A 21023-nucleotide genomic window follows, 5' to 3' on the forward strand; every position below is an offset into this window, starting at 1 on the left:
TTATGACTGTCCACTGTCCTCGAACAAGCAACTCAGATGCTGATGAATGAATAATATAAATTCAGTCTTAAAAGAATCCACCGCCATGAGAGTTTACACGAATGTAAAGTGGCCATAGGGAGAGCCACCCTGCACTTCCGAAAGGTTAATAAAGATCAAAAGCAAAAGAGAGTAGGCAATGGTAACGAGAAGGTAAAAACAGCTGCTGGATTAACAACCAAAAACGAAAACTCTGCACGGTCCATCAAACTTAATTGCACTACTACGACGTGAAAAATTAGTCCCAATGCGCGTTTTACGAAGGACGTTAACCGGCACTGACGATAAATTTTTTATTCCCTTTTTTAGCTTGGCTGTCCATAGAAATTCAATTACTCCAGGCCACGTAAAGTCACCTACATTTCACATATCAAAGGAGATGAAGTTTGAAAGATCGCAAATTCATATCATTTCCGCCGTCATGGTTGCCGCTTAAACTTCCTAGCATTAATTGATACAACCGGTTGAACAAAGGTTGAGAGACTTTTGCTTATAAAACTCCTTTCCTAATTTGATCGCTCCCCGGAGACAAAATTTTCACTAGTAAAAGGAATCCCATTCCTCCGTTTGTACGAGTTCAAAGTTGTCATTGTAGGTGTTGAATATGATCTTCTTTGAATGGGGGCGGGGGGGGGGGGGGATGAAATTTTCGCAGTCCAACAAACATCATTTTCAGCCAAATAATAAGTCTCCCCAATAAGTAAGGCACTGAGCCTGAGCTATAGGACATGAGACTTAAATAAACTTCATCATCATAGGTTGCAGCATCCAAGCAGGCACTGGTTGTTATGTAGTAGCTTCAATTTAAGCTCGTTTTACATGGTATTTTACCTGGTGTTTTCCAGTGTATACTGGAAAAAGCTGATTGCGATACTCCTTAATCTGCTTCTGCTGATGGCGTATAAAGCAAAAGAAGGCGAACCCAAGGACAATGCAGAGGAACAGGATTGCTCCAACAACAGAAAGGGCAACGGTGGCTTCCTTACTAAGAACTTCTATTGGAGATAGATTTGGGTTGGAGCTGGTTGACACTAGAGAATATTCAAAGACAATATCGCTTATTGCTTCAGTTAAATTACATTATTATTCATTCATAATATTTCCTCAATTCTTATTGGCTAAAAGCACACGCATAATTCACCATAACCAATTACTGATGACCAAATTTGGAAGAATTTTGTGTTTAACAAGGAAATGACGTCAAAAATGCAGCCCGCTGCAGGTTAAGGCATCTTTACCGAGAAGACCTGGAGACGAGTTTGGCTTGTTTTGGTTGTGAAAAAAAAATGGCGGACATTTCACTCGTTTCAAGAGTAAGAACTGCAGCTGGACCTAGGCGAAATGATAGGAAAAAACACTGCGAAAGCAGCAAGAAGACAACTCGGAGGGCGGCATCTGCTATTTGAAGAATATTTGCAGAGCTGGACAAACCCAAACATACACTATCGAAGATGAACTTAACATTGATGCAGGTAAGCATGTACATGTTTTAGCTATGTTTTTAAACTAGGACTTATTTTGAATGAATAATAAAGAAATCTATGAATTCGGCTTTCGTAGGATATAAGGAATTAAGCAGCTCTCGGAGGGTGTTATCCAGCTCGACCTTCGTCCTCGATCTGCTTAATCCTTCATATCCTACTCAGCCTCGTTCATTAATTGGTAAATAATTCAATAGGCCCTTTGCAGCTAGCCGTTCACGTGGTACACATCTGCCATGCTGGATAGCAAGGGGCGCACTGGGACAATACAAACAAGGAGCTCACACAGAAAAAAAAAGACATCTCTGAGAAAATTTGGTAATCTATCCATCCGAGAAAAAATAGGTTATGACGTTAGCGTACGACCGAACGCCGACCGTACAGACTCTGGGGAAGGGAAACGGAGTCAGGAGTCAGCCCGTCGGTGGGACGAGTATGTTATAGCGTAGCCCCATGGCTAGGAAAATTTAGTTCTATCCATTCGAGAAATGTTGGTACAACCAGTTGCAAAAACGTTGAGACACTCACGAAAAAACAACCTTCTCATGCTTCAAATCGCTGCTAGTCACAGGTCTGTGAGATATAACACTCACCTCCCTCCTCCCTCCCACTCAAAGTTGTTCCTCCAAGTTTTGAGCATAATCTTGTATTGCTAGAAACTTTGACAAGGGGTGGAGGGGGGATCATAAGCACAAGATCGTGGAGGGCCACTTGTACCAAAGTATGGTACAGTGTCTCAAGTACTTTTGCAACTGGTTGTAGTAATTTAAGTGTTATTCGGCCTTCAAGTGAGGAATTTACTGCAGAGAAAACTTGTATGAAACGAAGCCTTGCGTTCTTTAGTTTAATCACACAAGGACTCATGGGAAGACTCCAAAAACTACGTCATGTAACATTTCCCCTTTTACAGTAACAAACGATCTCACTTAAATCAGCGACTTGAATTTAGAAATTATCTTGCCTTTAGAACACGCACTTAAATATCTTTCTGCTATATGTTGACCAGATCCTTGAAGTAAAACTAAAACTCAACAAACAACTAAAGTTAATGTCAAACTTCAGTTAATAAATCGTCTGTTAAACGTAGTCTGCGAATCTTAATCTGCGAACGCTGACTCTGCCACTTCTTGTAACGAGAGGCTGAGGTTGCTGCGATTTCCTTTCTTCTTTCGCTGTAGGTTCAGGGTTGACATCTGCTGGCTTTGGTAAAGGTGAGGTCTAATTGGTGGAGCTGCTATCGGTGATGATGGGCTTCTGATGTCCTTGACTAGGATCTTTGCGGATAAACTTCCGATTACGTCTGTATAGGTTTCCGTCATCTGTTTCAATCAGGTAGAACATGGGCCGACTTTTGCCACACACGAGCCTTTTTCCCATGGAGCTTTGGGGTCTACTGGCTGAAGACGTACTGTTTCTCCAATTTGAAGCTGTGGAAATGGTCTTGCGCTCTTGTCGTAAGTAGCTTTGGTCTGCTGCCTCTTACGTTTAATGTTGTCATGTACACCTTAAGACAACTTCAGGTTTCAGTAACGCTTCAGCGGTTGTAATGGTGGTCCGTGTTCGTCTTGACATGAGCTTTTGAGGTGGATTTCAATTGGCAATGTCGGGTGCCTTCGCCATTCCAGCAGGGCCATTTAAAGATCTTTGTTTTCTCGCTTAGCCTTCTTAACCAGATTTTTGGCGATCTCAACGGCTGATTCTGCTTTGCCGTTGCTCTGAATGTGTAGTGGCGAACAGGTAGTGTGCTGAAATTCCCATCTCGTGTGAAAGAGGCTGACTGATCGCTTGCATATTGGGGACCATTGTCTGTAATCATGTCTGCAATACCATGCCGGGCAAAGTGTGAGTTTGCTGCCTTGATCACAGACTCTGTAGCTGCAACTTACATTAAATCTAGTTCAAAGTTATTACTGTAGTAGTCAACAGTCACTTGGAAGGTCTCAATTCCATAGGTGAAGAAATCCTGACCAGCCTTTGACCATGGAGTATTTGGAATCGTATGCGTCATTAACGGTTCCGTCTGTTGTCTGGCTAGATAGTAATTGCAAACTTCACAGTTTTGAACTCGTTTCTTGATTTGGCTTGCTATACTTAGGCAAAATAACACATCACGTGCTCGACGTACACAGGCATCAGGTCCTAAGTGACTAGAATGGACTCTGGTAATATCATTTGAGGTCTCATTGGAATGGGAATAATGACCTTCATTCCTTTGTACAATACTCCGTCTTCCACTGTTAACCATCTTTGTAGTTCCAATATTCTCGAATGCAAGTTGGAACATCTTCTTTTGAGACTGGCCATCCTGTTGTAACAGTGTTTATTAGAGTCTGCAAAATGGAGTCCGCAAGAGTGCATCGCTTAATCTGCTGATGAGTACCCTCAGATACGCGCATGTAATGAACTTGATTGATGCTAGCAATTTCTTAAAACAGCTGCTGTTCTTGCTTGAGTTGGAAGATTTGGTACTCTGGTGTTTTCTTACACGGTCAGCTTGGAGATAAGCTCTGCTGAGCATGTCTGCTATGTACATTTAAGAACCAGAAAGATACTTCACATTCAGATTGTAATGTATCTTTGCAGATGCAGGAGCATTCTCTGTAGCCTTTTAGGCGCTGAATGAATAGACTTCTGAAAAATGGGCACCAATGGCTTATGGTCTGTTCCCACAGTTGCAAGTTCTCTTCCATGTAGGTACTGATTGAAAGGACTGCAAGCGAATACAATCGCCAAGCATTACTTTTCTATTTGAGCATACTGGCGTTCGACAGAGCTCAAGGACCGTGATGCAAATTAATGCAACCGGCTGTCCATCTTGCAGCGTTTATTTAACCACTTCCACCATATGGTGCGGAACATACAACAGAGCGGGGCTCCAATTTAAGTGTGTCCTTATAGATAATCCACCCAGCCCAGGAGAGGTTGACCACATCACCGGGGTCTACGTCCCCTACTCTTTTCGAACGGTGGTGTGGGTTATTTTACGTCCCACAAGAACAAATCAGTGAAAGTGCTGTGAGACGGGACCTACGGTTTTTCGTCCTTATCCGAGAATACTAGTAGATCTAACCGTTTATAGATGTTATTGTAAAGGCAGCACTTTCTCCTCAGTTATTTTAAGACCCTGTGTGTTGGTCTGGCCAGGGTTTGAGCCCACGACCTCCCGCTCAGCAGACCGGTGCTCTCCCAACTGAGCTAACCAGGCGGCGGTTAACAGATAGCAGAGTTGCTCCCAAACCGGACCCTTAGCGTCACATTGGATAGTGGTTTCAATGGCCTCATCATAATATTTTAACAGGAACGCAGAGCTGATCATGTTTTTGATTGCTTGGAAAGCTTCTTCCTGTGAGCTGTCCCAAGTGAGCATGACATTCTTCTCAGTTAACTTGCGTAGTGGTTCAGACACTTTAGAGATTTGTGACATGAACCTGGACAAATAATTAGCACATCTCAGAAGACGTTAGTCTGCTCTCTTATCATCTGGTCGAGGCATTGCAATCCCTTCTACTTTCATGAGATCAGACTTCAGTCCTTCGGACGTGAACCACTGTCCCACGTAAGTTACTTAGCCCAAATTCAACCTCAACTTGTTCTTGTTAAATATCAGGATAGCACTGCGTGCGCGCTTAAGCGCTTAAGCAAGTTCTCGTGATCTGCTAAAGCTTCTTCCATAGATTCTCTGCTGCCATAGCATAAGATGTCATCTGCAATTACTTCTACTCCATCGAGGCAATGGAGGAGATTTTTAAGAAATGGGAGGCTGCAGAGGAGGAGCAGGTTACTGGATCGGAGAACAAAAAGAGAAAGGTTGAGATGGACACAGCTAGTGCGGAAGAAGTAAGACTTAAAGCGACTGAAAAATTGAGCGCAACGAACAAGGGTAACAACACCGAAGAAGGCCTTGTCAAGCCCAAGAAAGCACGACGAAGATTCGGGGAACTGTACAATTCCTCCGTGGAAAATCTGAAAGGGATTATCAAATACGCTAAGAATAGATACGCATGAGACAGGAAGAACATGATGATTCGAATCATTCAGCAACAAAATAATTCAATGATGACTCTTATGTCTAAGTTGGTAAACAAATAAACAATCTGTGTATTTTTTTGACCTGGGATTTTTTCATGTATTATCCTATCTTGTAAACTTGTTTTTGTTAGTTACACTTAAGTTACGCTTTATTTAACTTTTCATGCAGATGAATAGTTCTGGCTGTTCAGACACGAATTCTCAGAGATATGCTTTTTGTGATTTTAGAGTAAAAATGTTCCTGAAAACATTCAGATAAAGTACTCTTGTAATTTTGGAGGCTCCAGATTAAAAAAAAAAAAAAAAAAAAAAAAAATATATATATATATATATATATATATATATATATATATATATCTGATGTAGTGTTGCCATAAAGACATGTCAGTGCATTTCTTAGTAAGGCGCAAACAAGACACATTCTCCACACGGCTGAGGCCAATTTTGAGGTTTTTCTTGTAATCTATAAACTTAAATAGTTTCATGTGTCCCCTCCACCGCAATTCTAACGTGACTCATAGAGGTGTTGAATGCTTGCATCGCTGGTGTCAAAACAGCATTTTTGGACGGCCCTTGAAGTTACTCCCTTGAAGGATATGCCAGATCCCCAAGATTCACATGGGTCGCCCCCAGGGTGATGTATCGTGTAGCTGAAGGTGATGAAGTAATCCAAAATCTGCCAGCACCCCCGAGTCATGTTTTCGGCCTTCTAAAGAAAAAGTGAAAAACAAAAACAAACAAACAAACACGTGACAAACGAACAAACAACAAGCGGGAGAGTCGATAAATGTAAAATTGGACCACCTCAAGCTGTTCTTTCCAATACAAATCAGGGGCGGACCCAGAAAATTCAAAAAGGGGTGGAGCTCTTGGCAACTATAAAGGTCCTATTAATTTTACCTAGAATTCGTTAAAAATAATACAAAATTTCATACATGAAGGTGTGGCAGCGGTCCACTTAGCTAGACCCTAAATCCGCCCTAAGCAGATCACAGAATAGAAGTGCAAACATTCATCGGTATAGATTTCAGGCAGGATTTCATTAACATACTAACCTACAGGTCCATACATATTGGCAATTAGGCCATTTGGTGGCGCAAGATACTGAAACTTCAGTGCATGCACACGTTTGTTCCCGTCATAGACGATGCGTTGAGTTTTTCCTGGTCGGCTGATTGGCCTAACAGTGCCATCGATAAACCCAAAACAATTATCAAGGGCACCTCCCTTTATCTGGATGGCATTTGCATATTTTTCTAGTTTTACTGGCTTTAAAATAGCGGGATTCCACTGCAAGATTCGGTGGCTGTGGTTGGTATAAATAAAATCTAGCACTTCATTCGTTATCATGCTCAGAACCGGCGCGTGTCTGCCAAAGCTCGCCATCATGTACGAATATCGACATGGGTATGTAAGTCTCCAAAGAAGCATGCACAGTCCTTCCATACTATCGATGATTGAACGTCGTCGGCACCTGAATACCCCGGAAATCTTGAGGGCCTCGGCTAGAGCAGGTAGGCTCTGTTTGTGGACTCTGAACTTAGCAACACACTCTGAATCCTCCATCTCATCCAAGTCAAATCTCTTGAATTCGTCATACGGCAAGTGGAGGTTTTTGGGACTGTTTAGGTCATAGGGATTAGATATTCGTCTTCTGAAATCACGTTATCGAACAAAGAAGTTGTTGACAAGACGCTACGGAGTGTACACTTCGGCGTCGTGGTTCTGGAACTGATTTATTGTAAATGCGGATGAATAGTAAGAAATGAAATATGGTAAGAGTAAGGTGTTAATTTGTGAAATTATGGGATTTGTCAGGATATTCTGAAAAGAGCAACATCCAAGAGGCCTACTTGCCAAAAACTAGCATTTCGGGACAAATTGTCCCTGAGATATTAGCCCAGTTATGGTCTGATGACTCCATACAAATCCTTCTAAATTTGACTTGGGTCTAAACGTTTAGACCTAAGTCAAATATGAGGTTACTAGCGATGAATAACAAGTCTAACAAAACAAATAGTGAAAAAAGAATTCTCTATTTTTGTTAGTCACATCAGGCTTCAAAAATAGCATAGCAGTCTCATGTACTGATTAAAGAAGTGTAAGGCATGGGTAAGGCGTCAATTACGTTAAGCATGGAACTGGCTAAAATTCAATGTTACGAGTTCGAATGTCTTGAGGATAATTATTCACTGACTTTCAGGACGCAGGGATGTCGGATTAACACAAGGAAGTTTAATACCAAAGGAACATAGCCTGTACAGAGCTTTAAACACAGCATCCGCCAACACATAAACATCGAAAACTTAAAGACAGACTTTGCGTGCCCAATCTTGTCAAAAAAAGTCAACTTTGATACATTCCTGAGCGTCGCGCATCCTTTACTTCGCTCCGCCGAAGTAACAAATCCCTGGCATCTCTGAAAGACGTCATGGCGAAGCAGAATCCAACCCACAATCAGAAGTTATTGTTTTACCTGGTTTTCTTTTTTTTTTTAGGCAACGTAAGTCTGAACGTCGCGACCTCTGCTTGCTTAAGTTTATATTTTCGCGCCAAAAAGACGCTGTTCTAGTTCCACCTCTCCTGGGCCTGGTACGCCGTCCTCTTGGTCGCCGTCCAGGTTTTATTAAGGTCGGTATTTAATGAGTGAACAGAAGCTTCCGCTCCTAAGGATATCCAACCTTGGTCAATGCATGTTCCACCATCTATGATTGGCCACGGCGCATTCTCCAGGATGTCAAATTTTATCTTGCATTTAGGGCCACTGTTTCGGCTGACTAAAAATGTGTGCGAACCAAGTGGATTCACAACACTACCATCATAAACCCTTACTGGCCTGCAGGTGGATCCAACTGAACCTCGCCAAGTTGTCTCTAACAATGATTTTAGGTGATTTCGTTTTAGGTGACGAAAAATGTGTCGGTAATGTTTTCCTTTGATAGTCACGCAATTCAGAATAGCCGTGGCCTCAAGAGCATCTTTCATGGCTTTCGCAATCGATCCCATGTTGGAATTTAAACCGCAAGTCACGTTTCGATGCGCTTGTTTGTTTGTTTGTTTTTTTTTTTCTGGTTTCATGAAGTGGAGCGTTGTTTATGCCGTCGCTTTACGTACGCACGTTTGTAACATTTGATGTAATGATCTGACGTAGTACAGAACTTAAAAAGGCTTTAGACATTTTCTGACCGTGACTAGAAAGGAAAGGTTCTGAAGAATATTTAGTTATACTATTGGTTGTAAAAAGAAAGCTTTGAGCAATATTCTTGCCTCGAGTTCATCTTGAAAAATAGCACTGAACACGACGAAGCCGGCTTAAAACTTTAGCTTAAATCTGAGAGGTCACGTCAATCTCAATGCTTGTCTTCGAGAACAAAACTTGTCCATTTCATTATTCTTCTGTTGATTGTTTGTCAAGATCTCTTTCTTATTGCTTTTCCGGTTGTTTTCAGTCGTACATGAACATTGCACGTAGGAGTACTCAAAATGCCGGGTGTATCAACTGGTTTTTAAGATTATTGTGTTTTAGTAGTAAAATGCAAACGAAAGTGATTCTAAGACCTCTTCCTACTAGGTGTGTTCGATTTTTTAAATAAATACCTTTTTCTTATTTTGAAGCATAACTCTATCGCCGCCGGGTACTGTTCATTCAAATACCGATAGCTCGCACTACAAGTTTGGCGCCTGGCAAATTCAGTGGCTGGCCGGACGGGCGATTTTGGAAATTGAATTAAAATAATATTTTTTTCGAAAGTTTTTACTCAAAGCCCATTATTGCCCGGGCCTGCATACTACAAAATTGCCGATTGACCTGACTGAAAAGTCCCGTCTGATAGCGAATTCTCTAAATAGGGCCCCACTATTTAAGAAGGTTTTTTTTGTTGTTGTTGTTAAAAGCAACGAGACAACGTTCCGACGTTTCGGCGACATCATGACGCCATTATCAAGGAATAGAAATTAAAATGCTATGCCCCCCTACCCCCCTCCCCCCCCCCTCGGACCTCCTCTAGCGAACGTGTTTATGTCATCATTGGAAGAAAAATTAGAGTTCTAAGGCAATCTGCCTGGTTTTTTACCGCAATATGTTGATGACACCCTCACGGTAATCCGACCTAATTACAGCTACGTATTTCTTAAACACCCCCAACCAGGCCCATTAATTCTGCTGTCGCTTTTATAATGGAGACTGAAAAGGATGGGATGCTTCCCTTCCTCGGTAGAGAGCTTATCAATCGAGCGCCCCAGATTGAGAATAAGTTGTACGTGAAGCCCACCAATACTGGTCTACTTTTCCACTACCATGGTCATGTTGACAACCGTTACAAACGAAGCTTATTAACAACTATGCTTTAATACTTTAATAGGGATGCTCCTAAAACAGTGTACACTATGCAAGGAGATAAAAATAAATAAATAAATAAACAATAATTATGGATAAAAGAAAAATTTACATGTCAAGTCTAAAATAGACATCTACAATATAAAATTACTATTTACAAGATTCTATCTACACTAAAATTTAATATTACAATAACCTAATCATGGAACTTATTGTGGGCATTATACCATTAGTGAAGGGAAAAATATCAGTAGTTACAGGTAACTTATTCCAGGCTACTATTGAACTTGGGTAGAACAGATATTTATAGACGTTACAACTGGATTGAATATGACGGAAAAGGAATGCATTGGGGGCTGGAGAAGCCCTTGTTAGTGCACAACATACTTCAGATGGAAGGGAGATACCAACTACACCTTGTTGGATTTTATAAAACATCGATAATTGGTACGAAAGTCTGCGTTGTTCAAGAGTGTCCCAACTAAGCTGTTTGAACATGGGAGTAACATGACTAAACTTTGAGTAGTTTCTAAAACCGAACCTTGTGTCTCTATGCTGAACTAGTTCGATTTGGTGAATATTCCGTTTAGTATACGGGTTCCACACAGAGCAAGCATACTCTAGTTGAGACGCACAAGGGTAGTGTATGCCTTGGATTTGACATCCGTGGGACAATCCGACAACACCCTTCTCAGAAGACCAATGTGCTATTAGCCTTACTATAAATATGATCACAATGTTAATTCCAATTAAGATTATGAATTATAGTAATTACTCCAAGATATTTGGTGGAGGCTAATTAAGCAATAAAAATATCATTCATGAGACAAGTATAGGAAAAGGGAACAACCTCATTAGCAATCCCTAAATAATAACATTAGGTGATATTAAAGTTAAGTTGCCAGGTGTCAGCCCATTCACGTAAGCTGGCTAAGTCCTGCTGGAGCAGTGCATGATCACAAGTATTCTTAATTTCTCTATACACAATGCGGTCATCTGCAAAGGGACACATTGTTGACTGGATTTGATCAGCAATATCGTCAATATATAGTAAGAATAAAATAGGACCGAGTACTGAGCCTTGGGGTACACCAGAAGGTACAGGCCGAGGGCTGAAGTGAGTGCCATTTACAGACACCACTTGGGAGCGATTGTCCTAGAAGGCCTTAATCCATGTCGCAGTCTTTCCACATATTACATAATAATCAAATTTCAATAGTAAACGCTGATGAAGTACAGAGTCAAAGGCTTTGCTGAAGTCAAGAAGGATTACGTCAGTTTGTGAGCACGAGTTGATGCATTTAGCCCAGTCATTGATTGCCGAAATAAGTTGAGTTTCACACGAGAAGCGGTGTCTAAATCCATGTTGCTGATCGATCAGGATATTGTTTGCCGCCAAGTGTTTTGCAATGTGACTCAAAATAATGTGTTCCATAATCTTACAACATAAGGACGTAAGAGAAATAGGGCGATAATTAGCAGGGTTTGACTTTGAATCCTTTTTATGAATAGCTGTAACAGGGCTTTAGTCCAGTCAGAGGGTACTGCGCCTGTGTCATAGTACTGCTGGAATATAGAACTAAGCCAAGGTGCAATAGATGGGGCCAGTTCTTTAAGAGCACGGGCTGGAATTTCATCCGCACCACAAGCTTTCCTTCGGCTTAATTGAAGAAGTTGTCTATGTACTTAATGAGCTGAGATGTCGATGTCAGAAATTAGGTTCTACGGGGAGGTAGGTTTAGTAGGGATTGGTAGTTTCTCTTGAGTAAATACTGAGTAGAAATATGAATTAAGTGCCTCTGCTTTGTTTTTAACATAAGTGCGCAGGTTATTGCCATATCGCAGAGGGGGTATACCAATGTCCTCTGATTTACAACATCTGACATAAGACCAAAATTTTGGGGAGGTTCTCCTGAAGGCTTGCCTCGATAACATTGTTCAAGTAATCACTACGAGATTCTTTAACAATCCTTGAAACGAGGTTCCGTTGTTTCTTAAACGCCACCCAATGGTCTGGATTCTGGTAGCGGAGAGCTTTCTTATGCAAACGATCTTTCTTTCTCATTTGACGTTTGATTTCAGGGGTTATCCAAGGGAGCTTGTATTTCATGGAAGAACATCTTTGAGGAATGTAATTAACCATGGCCTTTGTAAGTGTAGTTTTAAAGAGGGACCAGTTATCTTCTACAGCAAAGTTTTTTGGAGCTGAAGCAAGGAAGTTCTCTGCAGAATCGGACATGGACTTCTTTAAGCCATCAAAATCTTCTCTTTCGTAGTCGAAAATCTTGTGTGGAGGCTTAAATGATCTTGAAGCTTTAACATCTATTTGAAAAAGCATTGCCAGATGATCACTCATCCCAGGTATAGTATAGACATCAGAGATAACGTTTGGGTAAGACGAAAATAATAAATCCAAAGTTTTTCCAGATGTTGGACAAGTAACGCATTTCACATGCTGCGTGAGCGAGAAGTCCTCTGTAATACGAAGCAGCCTATTGTGTAGAGCCGACGGAGGTAACTGAGTTGTTAGCAAATGGGACCTCGGACCAGTCAATATCTCCAAGGCTTAAGTCTCCTGCCGCTATTATGTTAGGGTGATGACTAGAGGATTCTAAGACACAATAAAAGGAATCTGAAAATTGTTCCAAAACATCTTGTGGAGAATTGTAACAAGATGCTAGGTGGAGAGTTTAACAGTTACCGATCTTAACTGATGACCAGAGGATTTCGCAATCTTTTCCATAGTTAGGTATTTCCTCGCAAACAATTTCGGACTTAATCGCCTGGAACACAGCTCCCCCATTACGATTTCGGTCCTTTCTGAACACGGAATAGGTGGGCGGGAAGACTGAATAGGTTGGCACTTCGTAGTTAACCTTTGATTCACAGCCGAGGATGATATCAGGTTTGTGAAAGTCATGAAGAAATTCAGAGAAACGAGATGGACCCTTGAGGCCGTTGCAATTGATGATCATCCCCTTTAAGCCAGAAGATACCTTGGTATGGGAAGGGAGAGCTGGGAGCTGACAGGTAGACAGGCTGCTGTTTGGTGATGGTGTTTTTTGGACATGGACGATGTTAATGTTATCCGAGGATTCATTCACAATACTGGTGTGAGCGTCTGAAGAAAGATCCAAATCGGAGCTGGGATTTCTAGTATCAGAAAAAAGGCAGGTTCTTTGAAGTTGTAACACACGCAGGGCAGCTCCATGGGAAGCTGACAGTGAAAAAGGCAAGTTTGGTGTATTCAGCATGTGTTACTTTACCACATTTGATGTGACACCAACAGAGGCAAACATTGAATCGCTCGGTGGTTATGTGCGACACTCCTTTGGAAGACTGAACGTAAGTTTTTATTACAGTTAGGAGCTGGACCAGGATTGGGGGAAATGTCGCCACAAGAGAGAAGCCGTATCAGGCGGAACCCAGCAACTGAGTTGGGATAGTACGCCAAACTTGAGGCTAGAAACGTCTAGTGCGACGGTGTGCAAGATATCAAAGATGGCGGCAGAAGTTGACTCAATTTCTCAGAAGAGTGACCACACTATCGCGAAAACCGTGAATAACTGTGCAAAAAGTAGTCAGATGACTTCAATCCTTCTTCCTTAAGATGGTGTAGTGAATCGTTTGGACGCGGCGAGCAGACATAAGAAAGCAGAAATACAATGTAAAGAACGCAGCTCAGGAAAACACATCCAGCCGCCATGACAGCAGCTGACCCTTGATCGTGCGTACCGTTTGTCCTCGACATGGTTTTATTATTCGGAGAAGTGTGAGTGCTTGAAGTCTCTGTTTTCACGTATGAAGTACCCTCAACACCTTATCAACTCCACCAGTAACAGTTTTGTTTGCTCGAGGGTTGCTGACCCACAGCCATCGCAGGCCTCGGCGGAAATGACGAGTTGTGACGTGACTTGGGTAGTTATACCCTTTAAGGAGCAGGATTCGGCCAACTTTGTTAAGACTCAGTTGAAAGAGCGAAGTCTTAAGCCCCATACTACAGTTCAACCAGTATTTGTGAGTAAGAAAATTGGCCAGGACCTCCACGAATGTGAGACGAAACCGCAAGTGGTTAATCAACATTGCGTAGTTTACCACTTTCAATGTAATCTGTGTGATACAGGTACCTATGTTGGTTATACGCGTGGGCATATTTTACACGCGTGGATGGCCACAAAAGTAAATCATCTCCCGTGCGCAAAAAATACGATAAATCCCACGCGGTTGCGGTCTCTGAGGACCTTCTCAGCTGCTTTAGAGTGTTGAAAAAATGCAAGAACAAATTTGAGTGCCTCGTTAATGAGGTTCTTTACATAAAACAATTAAGACCGCCTTTGAACGTGCAAACGGATTCAATCCGTGCTAAGGTCTTCCATTCATGCAAATTTTATAAAGTACTTTAACTCCTTTTGAACTCGCATTTTTATATTTCTATTCCTTGATAATGGCGTCATGATGTCGCCGAAATATCGGAACATTGTATCGTTGCTTTTTACTTGTTTATGTAATTAGAATTTTATGTTGTTGTCATTTTTGTTAATGGTTGTGCCAGGGAAGCGCGTGCTTCGATCGTCCTGATTATTGAATGAGTGCAATTTGTCTTTTAAGATTATATTCTGTGAAAAACTGCAGAATTATTAGTAAAGTAGGGCAAAAAATTACATCATCTCTGTCCGAGGTCTGAACGATAAACAAACAACGCCTGATAGTTCTGTTTATGTCAGAGGTGATGAAAAAAGGCTGCTTTACGCGATACCAGATTTGTAAAGTAAACTCGTATCGAGCCACACACACAAAAAAATCCAGCCTGATTTTTCATTTTGGCCTTCCCTTTAGACAGAAAGATAAAACCAATAAGTTATAACGTGTCTTAACAGCCTTTATAGCAGAAAATTATATTTCGGGACTGTCCAATTACCCTTATAAAAAAGGGAGGGAATTGAACATCTAAGAAGTTCTTTTCATTCCATTTTTCTTATGTTTCCTTTGAAAGTAGCTGGGGATCATACTTGTGAAAGGCGGAGTAAACCCTGGCCTCCAGCCCTCAGAGATAACCATGAACTATGTATCAACTTGTGAAGTAAATTTACCTTTCTTGATCTCAACAGAAACCATTGTATAATTCAATTTACTACTGGCAATGCAGGTGTAGAAACCAAAATCCTTGTCTTCTATCGAGTTAATGATCAATCGCTGGGAGTTTGTTGAAGCTGGTGAGACTGCTTTTCCTGTGTTATTATTTAACCATGTGACATTAGGAGCAGGGTTCCCTTTCGCCACACAGCTTATGTTCAGTGGATCACCAATCTTGAGTGAAAGAGGTGTGTCGTCTTCCTTAGGTTCAACTATGACTGGTGCCACTGTCAAAAAAAAAAAAGAATCATCAAACAACGACTGTTTTTTTTTCAAACGGGCCTCCGAGCAAAAATGAGCCCACTGACATATTATTGGTGGGGTGGACAGCAACAATTTATTACCGGTATACAGCTAAACTTCTCCTCTATGGCCACCTTGGGGACAGAAGAAAGTGGCCATTGTAAGGAGATAGATGTTGTAGAGAGATTTAACCCCTTGACGGCCTTGCCAGCCCAAACTGGCCGTACAATAGTACACTGCTTCAAAACATTACCAGAGCTGTCATTACGGAGCCGTAACCCGTAACACCTGTTGCAGCTGTTCTAAAAATCAATGGCAGCCCTGATTGCAACTTTCTCCATCGCGCCAACATTGTCTTAACTGTCAGTTGTGAACATGGAGTAGAATGCCCCTCAAATTGGCCGGACATCCAAAAAATGCAAAAAGTCAGCGCTTTTTGCAGAATACCACCTTTTGAATTTGGACATAAACAAAAATGACCGTTTTTAGCGTCATGGTAAAACGACAAAAATCGCGTTTTTTTGCCTTCAGGATTTTTATGTACAGAAATCATCATTGCAAAACCAAAAGTCAACATTCACAGTAAAATTCAGTCCTTGTTCTAGCTTAGAAGTAGCTTTTTTGTTTTTATTTGTTTAATGGCCAAGCTACACACTTTTGTTCTAGCTCATCCTGGCCTCGCTTTGATTTTCAACATCACGACCGCATTGCATGCTGGAAAAATGGCCAAAATTTTTGGCAGCGTTTGTCCCCCCCCCCCCCCCCCCTTAACTTTTTAAATATTTGTACAGAAGTCTACAGCCACTCCGACCTGCCACGGAAATAGGTAAGTTTCGTATTCCCGAGCGGCCTAGGAAGAGAGCTTGTTTTCGCGCGAAAGAGAGGCTAATGCGGGTCACTTTTGGCAAGAAGACAAACAAGCATGAGTAAACTGAGGCTGGGTTGCCGGAAAACGAGGAAAGTCTTAAAGGTTTAAGGTTTTGGTGGGCTCCAAACTCACTTGCCGGCTTGAGAAATCATTGTTTCGAACAGCAAAAGGAAAATCAGCTCTTCGATCGTCACCGAGAAAAACAACCAGCGTAAACAGAAATTGACCGAAAGAGTGAGTTGGTGAGCGAGTTCAATAAAAATAGGAGGATGGTCTCAAAATCCTCAAAACATTGTAAAACCCTGAAGCAGGTGCCTGAAGCCATTTTAATGTTAACTTTTAGTGATCGTTCTAACTTCTTTAAGGGTACGTTTCATTGAAATGGAGGTAGTTGTCAAAAAGATGCAGTAAAGTTAAAACACCTACTTTTCAGTTGACATTTTTTAACAAAGCTGCAGATAAACCGAACTAGTATTTTCGGTGGATAAATATCTATCACGACGGGGCTAAAGTTCTGCATACATTCCTTGAACTATTTTCACTCGATTTGAAGTTGAAACAGACTTTTATATTGATGATAATTCTAAGCAGTTTAAACTTCGTTTTACAGATATACAGACGAGTAAGACAGAATAATAATTTTGAAAATTATAGCGGAGCTCTCTCGCGCGCAGCGGAGCACCATGGGTAACAAAATTTGGTAAACTATCCATCGGAGAAAATTTGGTTGTGACGTAGCGTACGCCCTACCGCCCGCCCACCCGTACACACACTTCATGTAAGCCGATTTCAAATGTGACAATAGATCTTGCACAACTTGACTAGTCTTTCAGTCATGTAAGCCATCCGTATGAGTACATTTAGATTGACAGCTTTCAAAATCAGACCTCCGCTGACCGTATTGCGGGCTCAAGTATCGACCCACTGAGTTCGAGTGTTTTTTAAACTATCTGCTGACAAGTTACTACTTTTCAAATGATCGCAGGCTCAAGTTCAATTTTTTTAAAATGCACATGAAATAAGTCGGGTTCATGAGCCGCACTTTTAAAATTTTGATTTCGAACTGACCTCGGACGCGAAAATTCAACCAGCTTTTACATGCAGGGAAGGCAATCACTTTTGAGTTTTCTCACTGTAACGCGTTGATCACGCTCTACGTCCAATTTTTATGTTCTGATTGGTCAAAATTGGACAGGTGAGTTCAAGCGGAAAATGTATGCAGCGTCTGGAAACTTGCGTACTGATAGCTGAAGCTGACAGAGTTTTGTCTCATCTTGTGTTGTTTTAAACTGTCTTTTTCTACTTGGTGTACAACATTAAATACAGCTGCTATCAAGATTGTTCTATAATTCGTGGCTAGTTTGTTTATTGCGCTTTCTGTCGGCAAATGCACCGCTTGTCAAAGTCATTGGAAATCCGATTTTGGATGGCATCGTTTTCAAAAATGAGCCTACTCACTTGGTCCTTCTTGAGGCGTAAGAGGATTGAAAAGTTTTAAGCGATTCTGGGACACTTGATGACCTTCAGAAGCAGTACCTCGACTGATAAGCCTGAGAAATTATTGTCTTTGACGTGTTTTTGTTTTTCGGTTTCCTGAAGTCAAGCGCATGGTTTATGTGGCTTAAGTTTATAAACGAGCAATGATCTAACCTACAATAGTATCAGGTTTAAAAAGCCTTTAGATTTTTTTTGACCGCAAATTCAAAGAAAAGGTTCCGAAGAATATTTAGTTATGATTTTGGCTGTAAACAGAAAGCTCTGAGCGATTTTCTTGCCTCGAGTTCATCTTGAAAAAGAGGAAACACCGGGAAGCCGGCTTAAAACATAAATAACCTTACGCTTACCTGACTCATGATTTTCAGAGACACTTTACTCTCAATACTGGTCTTCGTGAATGAAAATTATTGTCTCTGTATATGTTTCACCGAATTAAATTTATTTTATTGATTGTTAGTAGTCCCTCTCGCAATTTTTATCGCTGCACCGGTTGTTTTCAGTCGAACATAAACATCACATGCAGGAATACTCAAAACGCCGCGCGTAAATATCACTCGCTTTTAAAGATTACACATAACAAAACCATAAAAGTTTTATAAATGAAGCCAAATAAAACCTAAACATAACAAATTCTCTTTCATGTTGAAGCGTAAATGGTAACTCTATTAATTGCACTGCAAATTTGGTGCCTGTCTAACTGTTTAACTGTTTATTAATTACGGCAAATTTTACAGAAAGCAATATCCACTGTCCGCAGTTAGCAGATTAGCTTGTCAAGGCGAGCAGTGGTTACACGTATGTAATATATATACTGACAGATCACAAGAAAGACTAGAGAAACAGAGTAGTTAAATAAATAAACAAATAAATAAAAATAAATTCGATTTAATTAAGTTTACAATCATGTACATTGCAAATATAAGAAGCCGAGTTTTCCGGAAATTTTTGTTATTTAGTCGTGTAAATCAATATAATCATTTTCTTCTGAAAGTATTCGGAGTAAAGTGTCGTGGAAATTGATTTTAAAGCTATTTTTGGACATTTGACGCATTTAATTTCACAAGGTAAACTATTCCAGATTTTTACCCCATATCTAGAAAAAGACTAAGTTTGTTTGTCTAACCTTGAGAGTTTAACATAATAGTCACCTCTTGAAGATGATCTTGTATTATATGAATGATTAGTATATACACACTCAGTGATCTTGGTAATTCAAGCAACCTGATTGGTTAGCTATCTCGGACTATGACGTTATATTCACGCGCTAGGCTTTATATTCACGCGCTAGGCGGTGAATATAAAGCAGAACAAAATCGCTGTCGTGAACTAGGTGTTTTGCCAAAGTTTCATAGTAAAGCCTTTTTGAAAATACACGAATATCCAAGTGCTGATGACTTGAAGGCAGGAAAATACTTCATGGTGTTTAAACAGCGTGATTTATTGTGAAGTGGTCTACTGTAGCTGACATTTTGTACGCTCGAAGCGATGTTTACCACTACAGAGGAAAACGAGGTCGCTTTGTCACTGTTTTGTGATTTCGGGATTTTCTCGCAAGGCCAATTTTGCCTATAAATAGAAGTTAATTTATGGAGAAAAGAGGAAGGCAAATATTTTCGAAAATTGTACTTGCCAGCAAGTTAACATGGCAAAGAACTTTGGAGATAAACAACGCTCACCTTGATCGTAGCCTCTGTTGACAGCATTTGCAAGAAGTGACAAAGAAAACTTTCTCATTCACGGTGAGTTGACAGAAACATATAAAGCTCTACTTTTCTTTTCAGAATTGGAAAGTAATTTGAATTTTCGGCGTTTTCTTATGAACCGTTGATGCTAAAGCTTAAAAAGCTCGATACAAAAAGATTAAAACTATCATTTGCCATGTTTGAAGATACTGTAAAGATCTCACTTTTGCCAATCCACTGTTTACGGCTTCGTGTTCACGAATGAATTCACCTGTCAATCAAACTAATCGTTTTTTAATGGTTTTCTTTCTGATTCTGTTGAGATCACTTCGTACGAATATACTAAAACAATTATTCACCTCAGGCTCAGTTGATATTGTTGAATAATCCCAGAGACGAAGTCGAGGGGATTATTCAACAATATCAACTTCGCCTTCGGCGAATAATTGTTAAATATTAGATTGGGAAGCAAATAAGTTAGATATGTTAGTAGGTGTTGAGCTGTTAGATATATGATGCATTAGAATAGCAACGGATTTAAAGTAGAGTAGATCTAAGGGAATAATAAGGTACAGCATGAGAATTGTAGTCACCAAAGAACATGAGGCGGAGGGCGCGTTTTTGAAGAATAAGAATTTTGTTTTTGTACGTTTCAGCAGCTTGGCCCCAAGCGACTATTCCATACAATACGTAGGGCTGAATAAGAGATATGTATATGTGGTGTAAAGTATTTAGGGGTACAAAGTGTCTAAGGCTGGCAATGATGCCAATTGTTTTACTTATATTTGAAGCGATGTGGGCGATATGGTATTTCCAAGGAAGATTTCCATCAATAAGCACTCCTAGATACTTAACATAATTTTTGCATTCTAAAGAAATGAACGAGTCATTATGATGGTCAAATACTTTCAAGTTGACTTGGTGATTTAACTTTTTTTGTCTTGGTCTAAAAATGACAAAATTAGATTTCTTTCTATTTAGTGATAAAAGTGTCAAAAGTGAGAACCCGTCCCGCTGGCCGAAAAGGTGATTCTGGGAATTTTTTTATCGTTTTCACTAAACGCCCATAATTATTACCCTGCATATCACATAGGACCAGATTTTTCTACCTGAAAAGTGTCGGCATTATCGAATTCTCTTCATGAAAACGCTTTATAACGTGGTCAATGCTATAATATGTTGTGCAAAGGAAGCGCGTGTTTTGATCGTCCTGGATATTGAATGAGTGTAATTTGTCCTGCAAAATTGTGAAAAGCTGCAGAATTATTAGCGTGATTTTCTCTCCCCCCCCCCCCCCCCCCTCCTCCCCTTTTTGCGCCTGCCACGCAGGCTACAGAATTATAGGTTTAAATAATAGGGCAAAAAAGAACAAATTCTGTCCGACGTCTGTATGATAAATAAGGGCCTTATAGTACTGTTTACCTGAGACGTGATGAGAATAAGTATGTTTAAAAGGCTGGTTTACACGCCACCAGATTCGTCGCCAAGATTTACTTGTACAGTAAACTTGTCAAACACAAAAATCCGGCCTGATTTTTTGTTTTGGCCTCCTTTTTAGACAGAGGAATGCAACGTGTAAAGTGGCTGCCACCAAAATTATAATTCGGGATTGTCCAATTGTCCGTAGTCTCTCAAACGGAACAATGTTGGAGAGACTGGTGAATGCCACATTATGATGCAACAACTAATTCAAATACAATACACGAATAGGTCTA

General features: G+C 40.6%; 1 protein-coding gene and 2 pseudogenes across 1 annotated transcript in view; 1 reads left to right on the forward strand and 2 right to left on the reverse strand.

The window, feature by feature from the left end:
* Window positions 1–21023, reverse strand: part of LOC140949088 (fibroblast growth factor receptor 2-like) — a 40746-nt gene that overhangs the window by 13710 nt on the left and 6013 nt on the right. Inside the window, exons 3-4 of the mRNA XM_073398331.1 lie at window positions 14976–15245; window positions 871–1070 (exon numbers count right to left, since the gene is read on the reverse strand). Coding sequence (XP_073254432.1) covers window positions 871–1070; window positions 14976–15245 — 470 coding nt within the window. The remainder of the gene's footprint in view (window positions 1–870; window positions 1071–14975; window positions 15246–21023) is intronic.
* LOC140948025 (uncharacterized) lies at window positions 9033–14288 on the forward strand (annotated as a pseudogene).
* LOC140948026 (uncharacterized) lies at window positions 11608–13139 on the reverse strand (annotated as a pseudogene).

The sequence above is a fragment of the Porites lutea genome, chromosome 9 (assembly GCF_958299795.1).
Source record: "Porites lutea chromosome 9, jaPorLute2.1, whole genome shotgun sequence".
NCBI lineage: Eukaryota > Metazoa > Cnidaria > Anthozoa > Scleractinia > Poritidae > Porites > Porites lutea.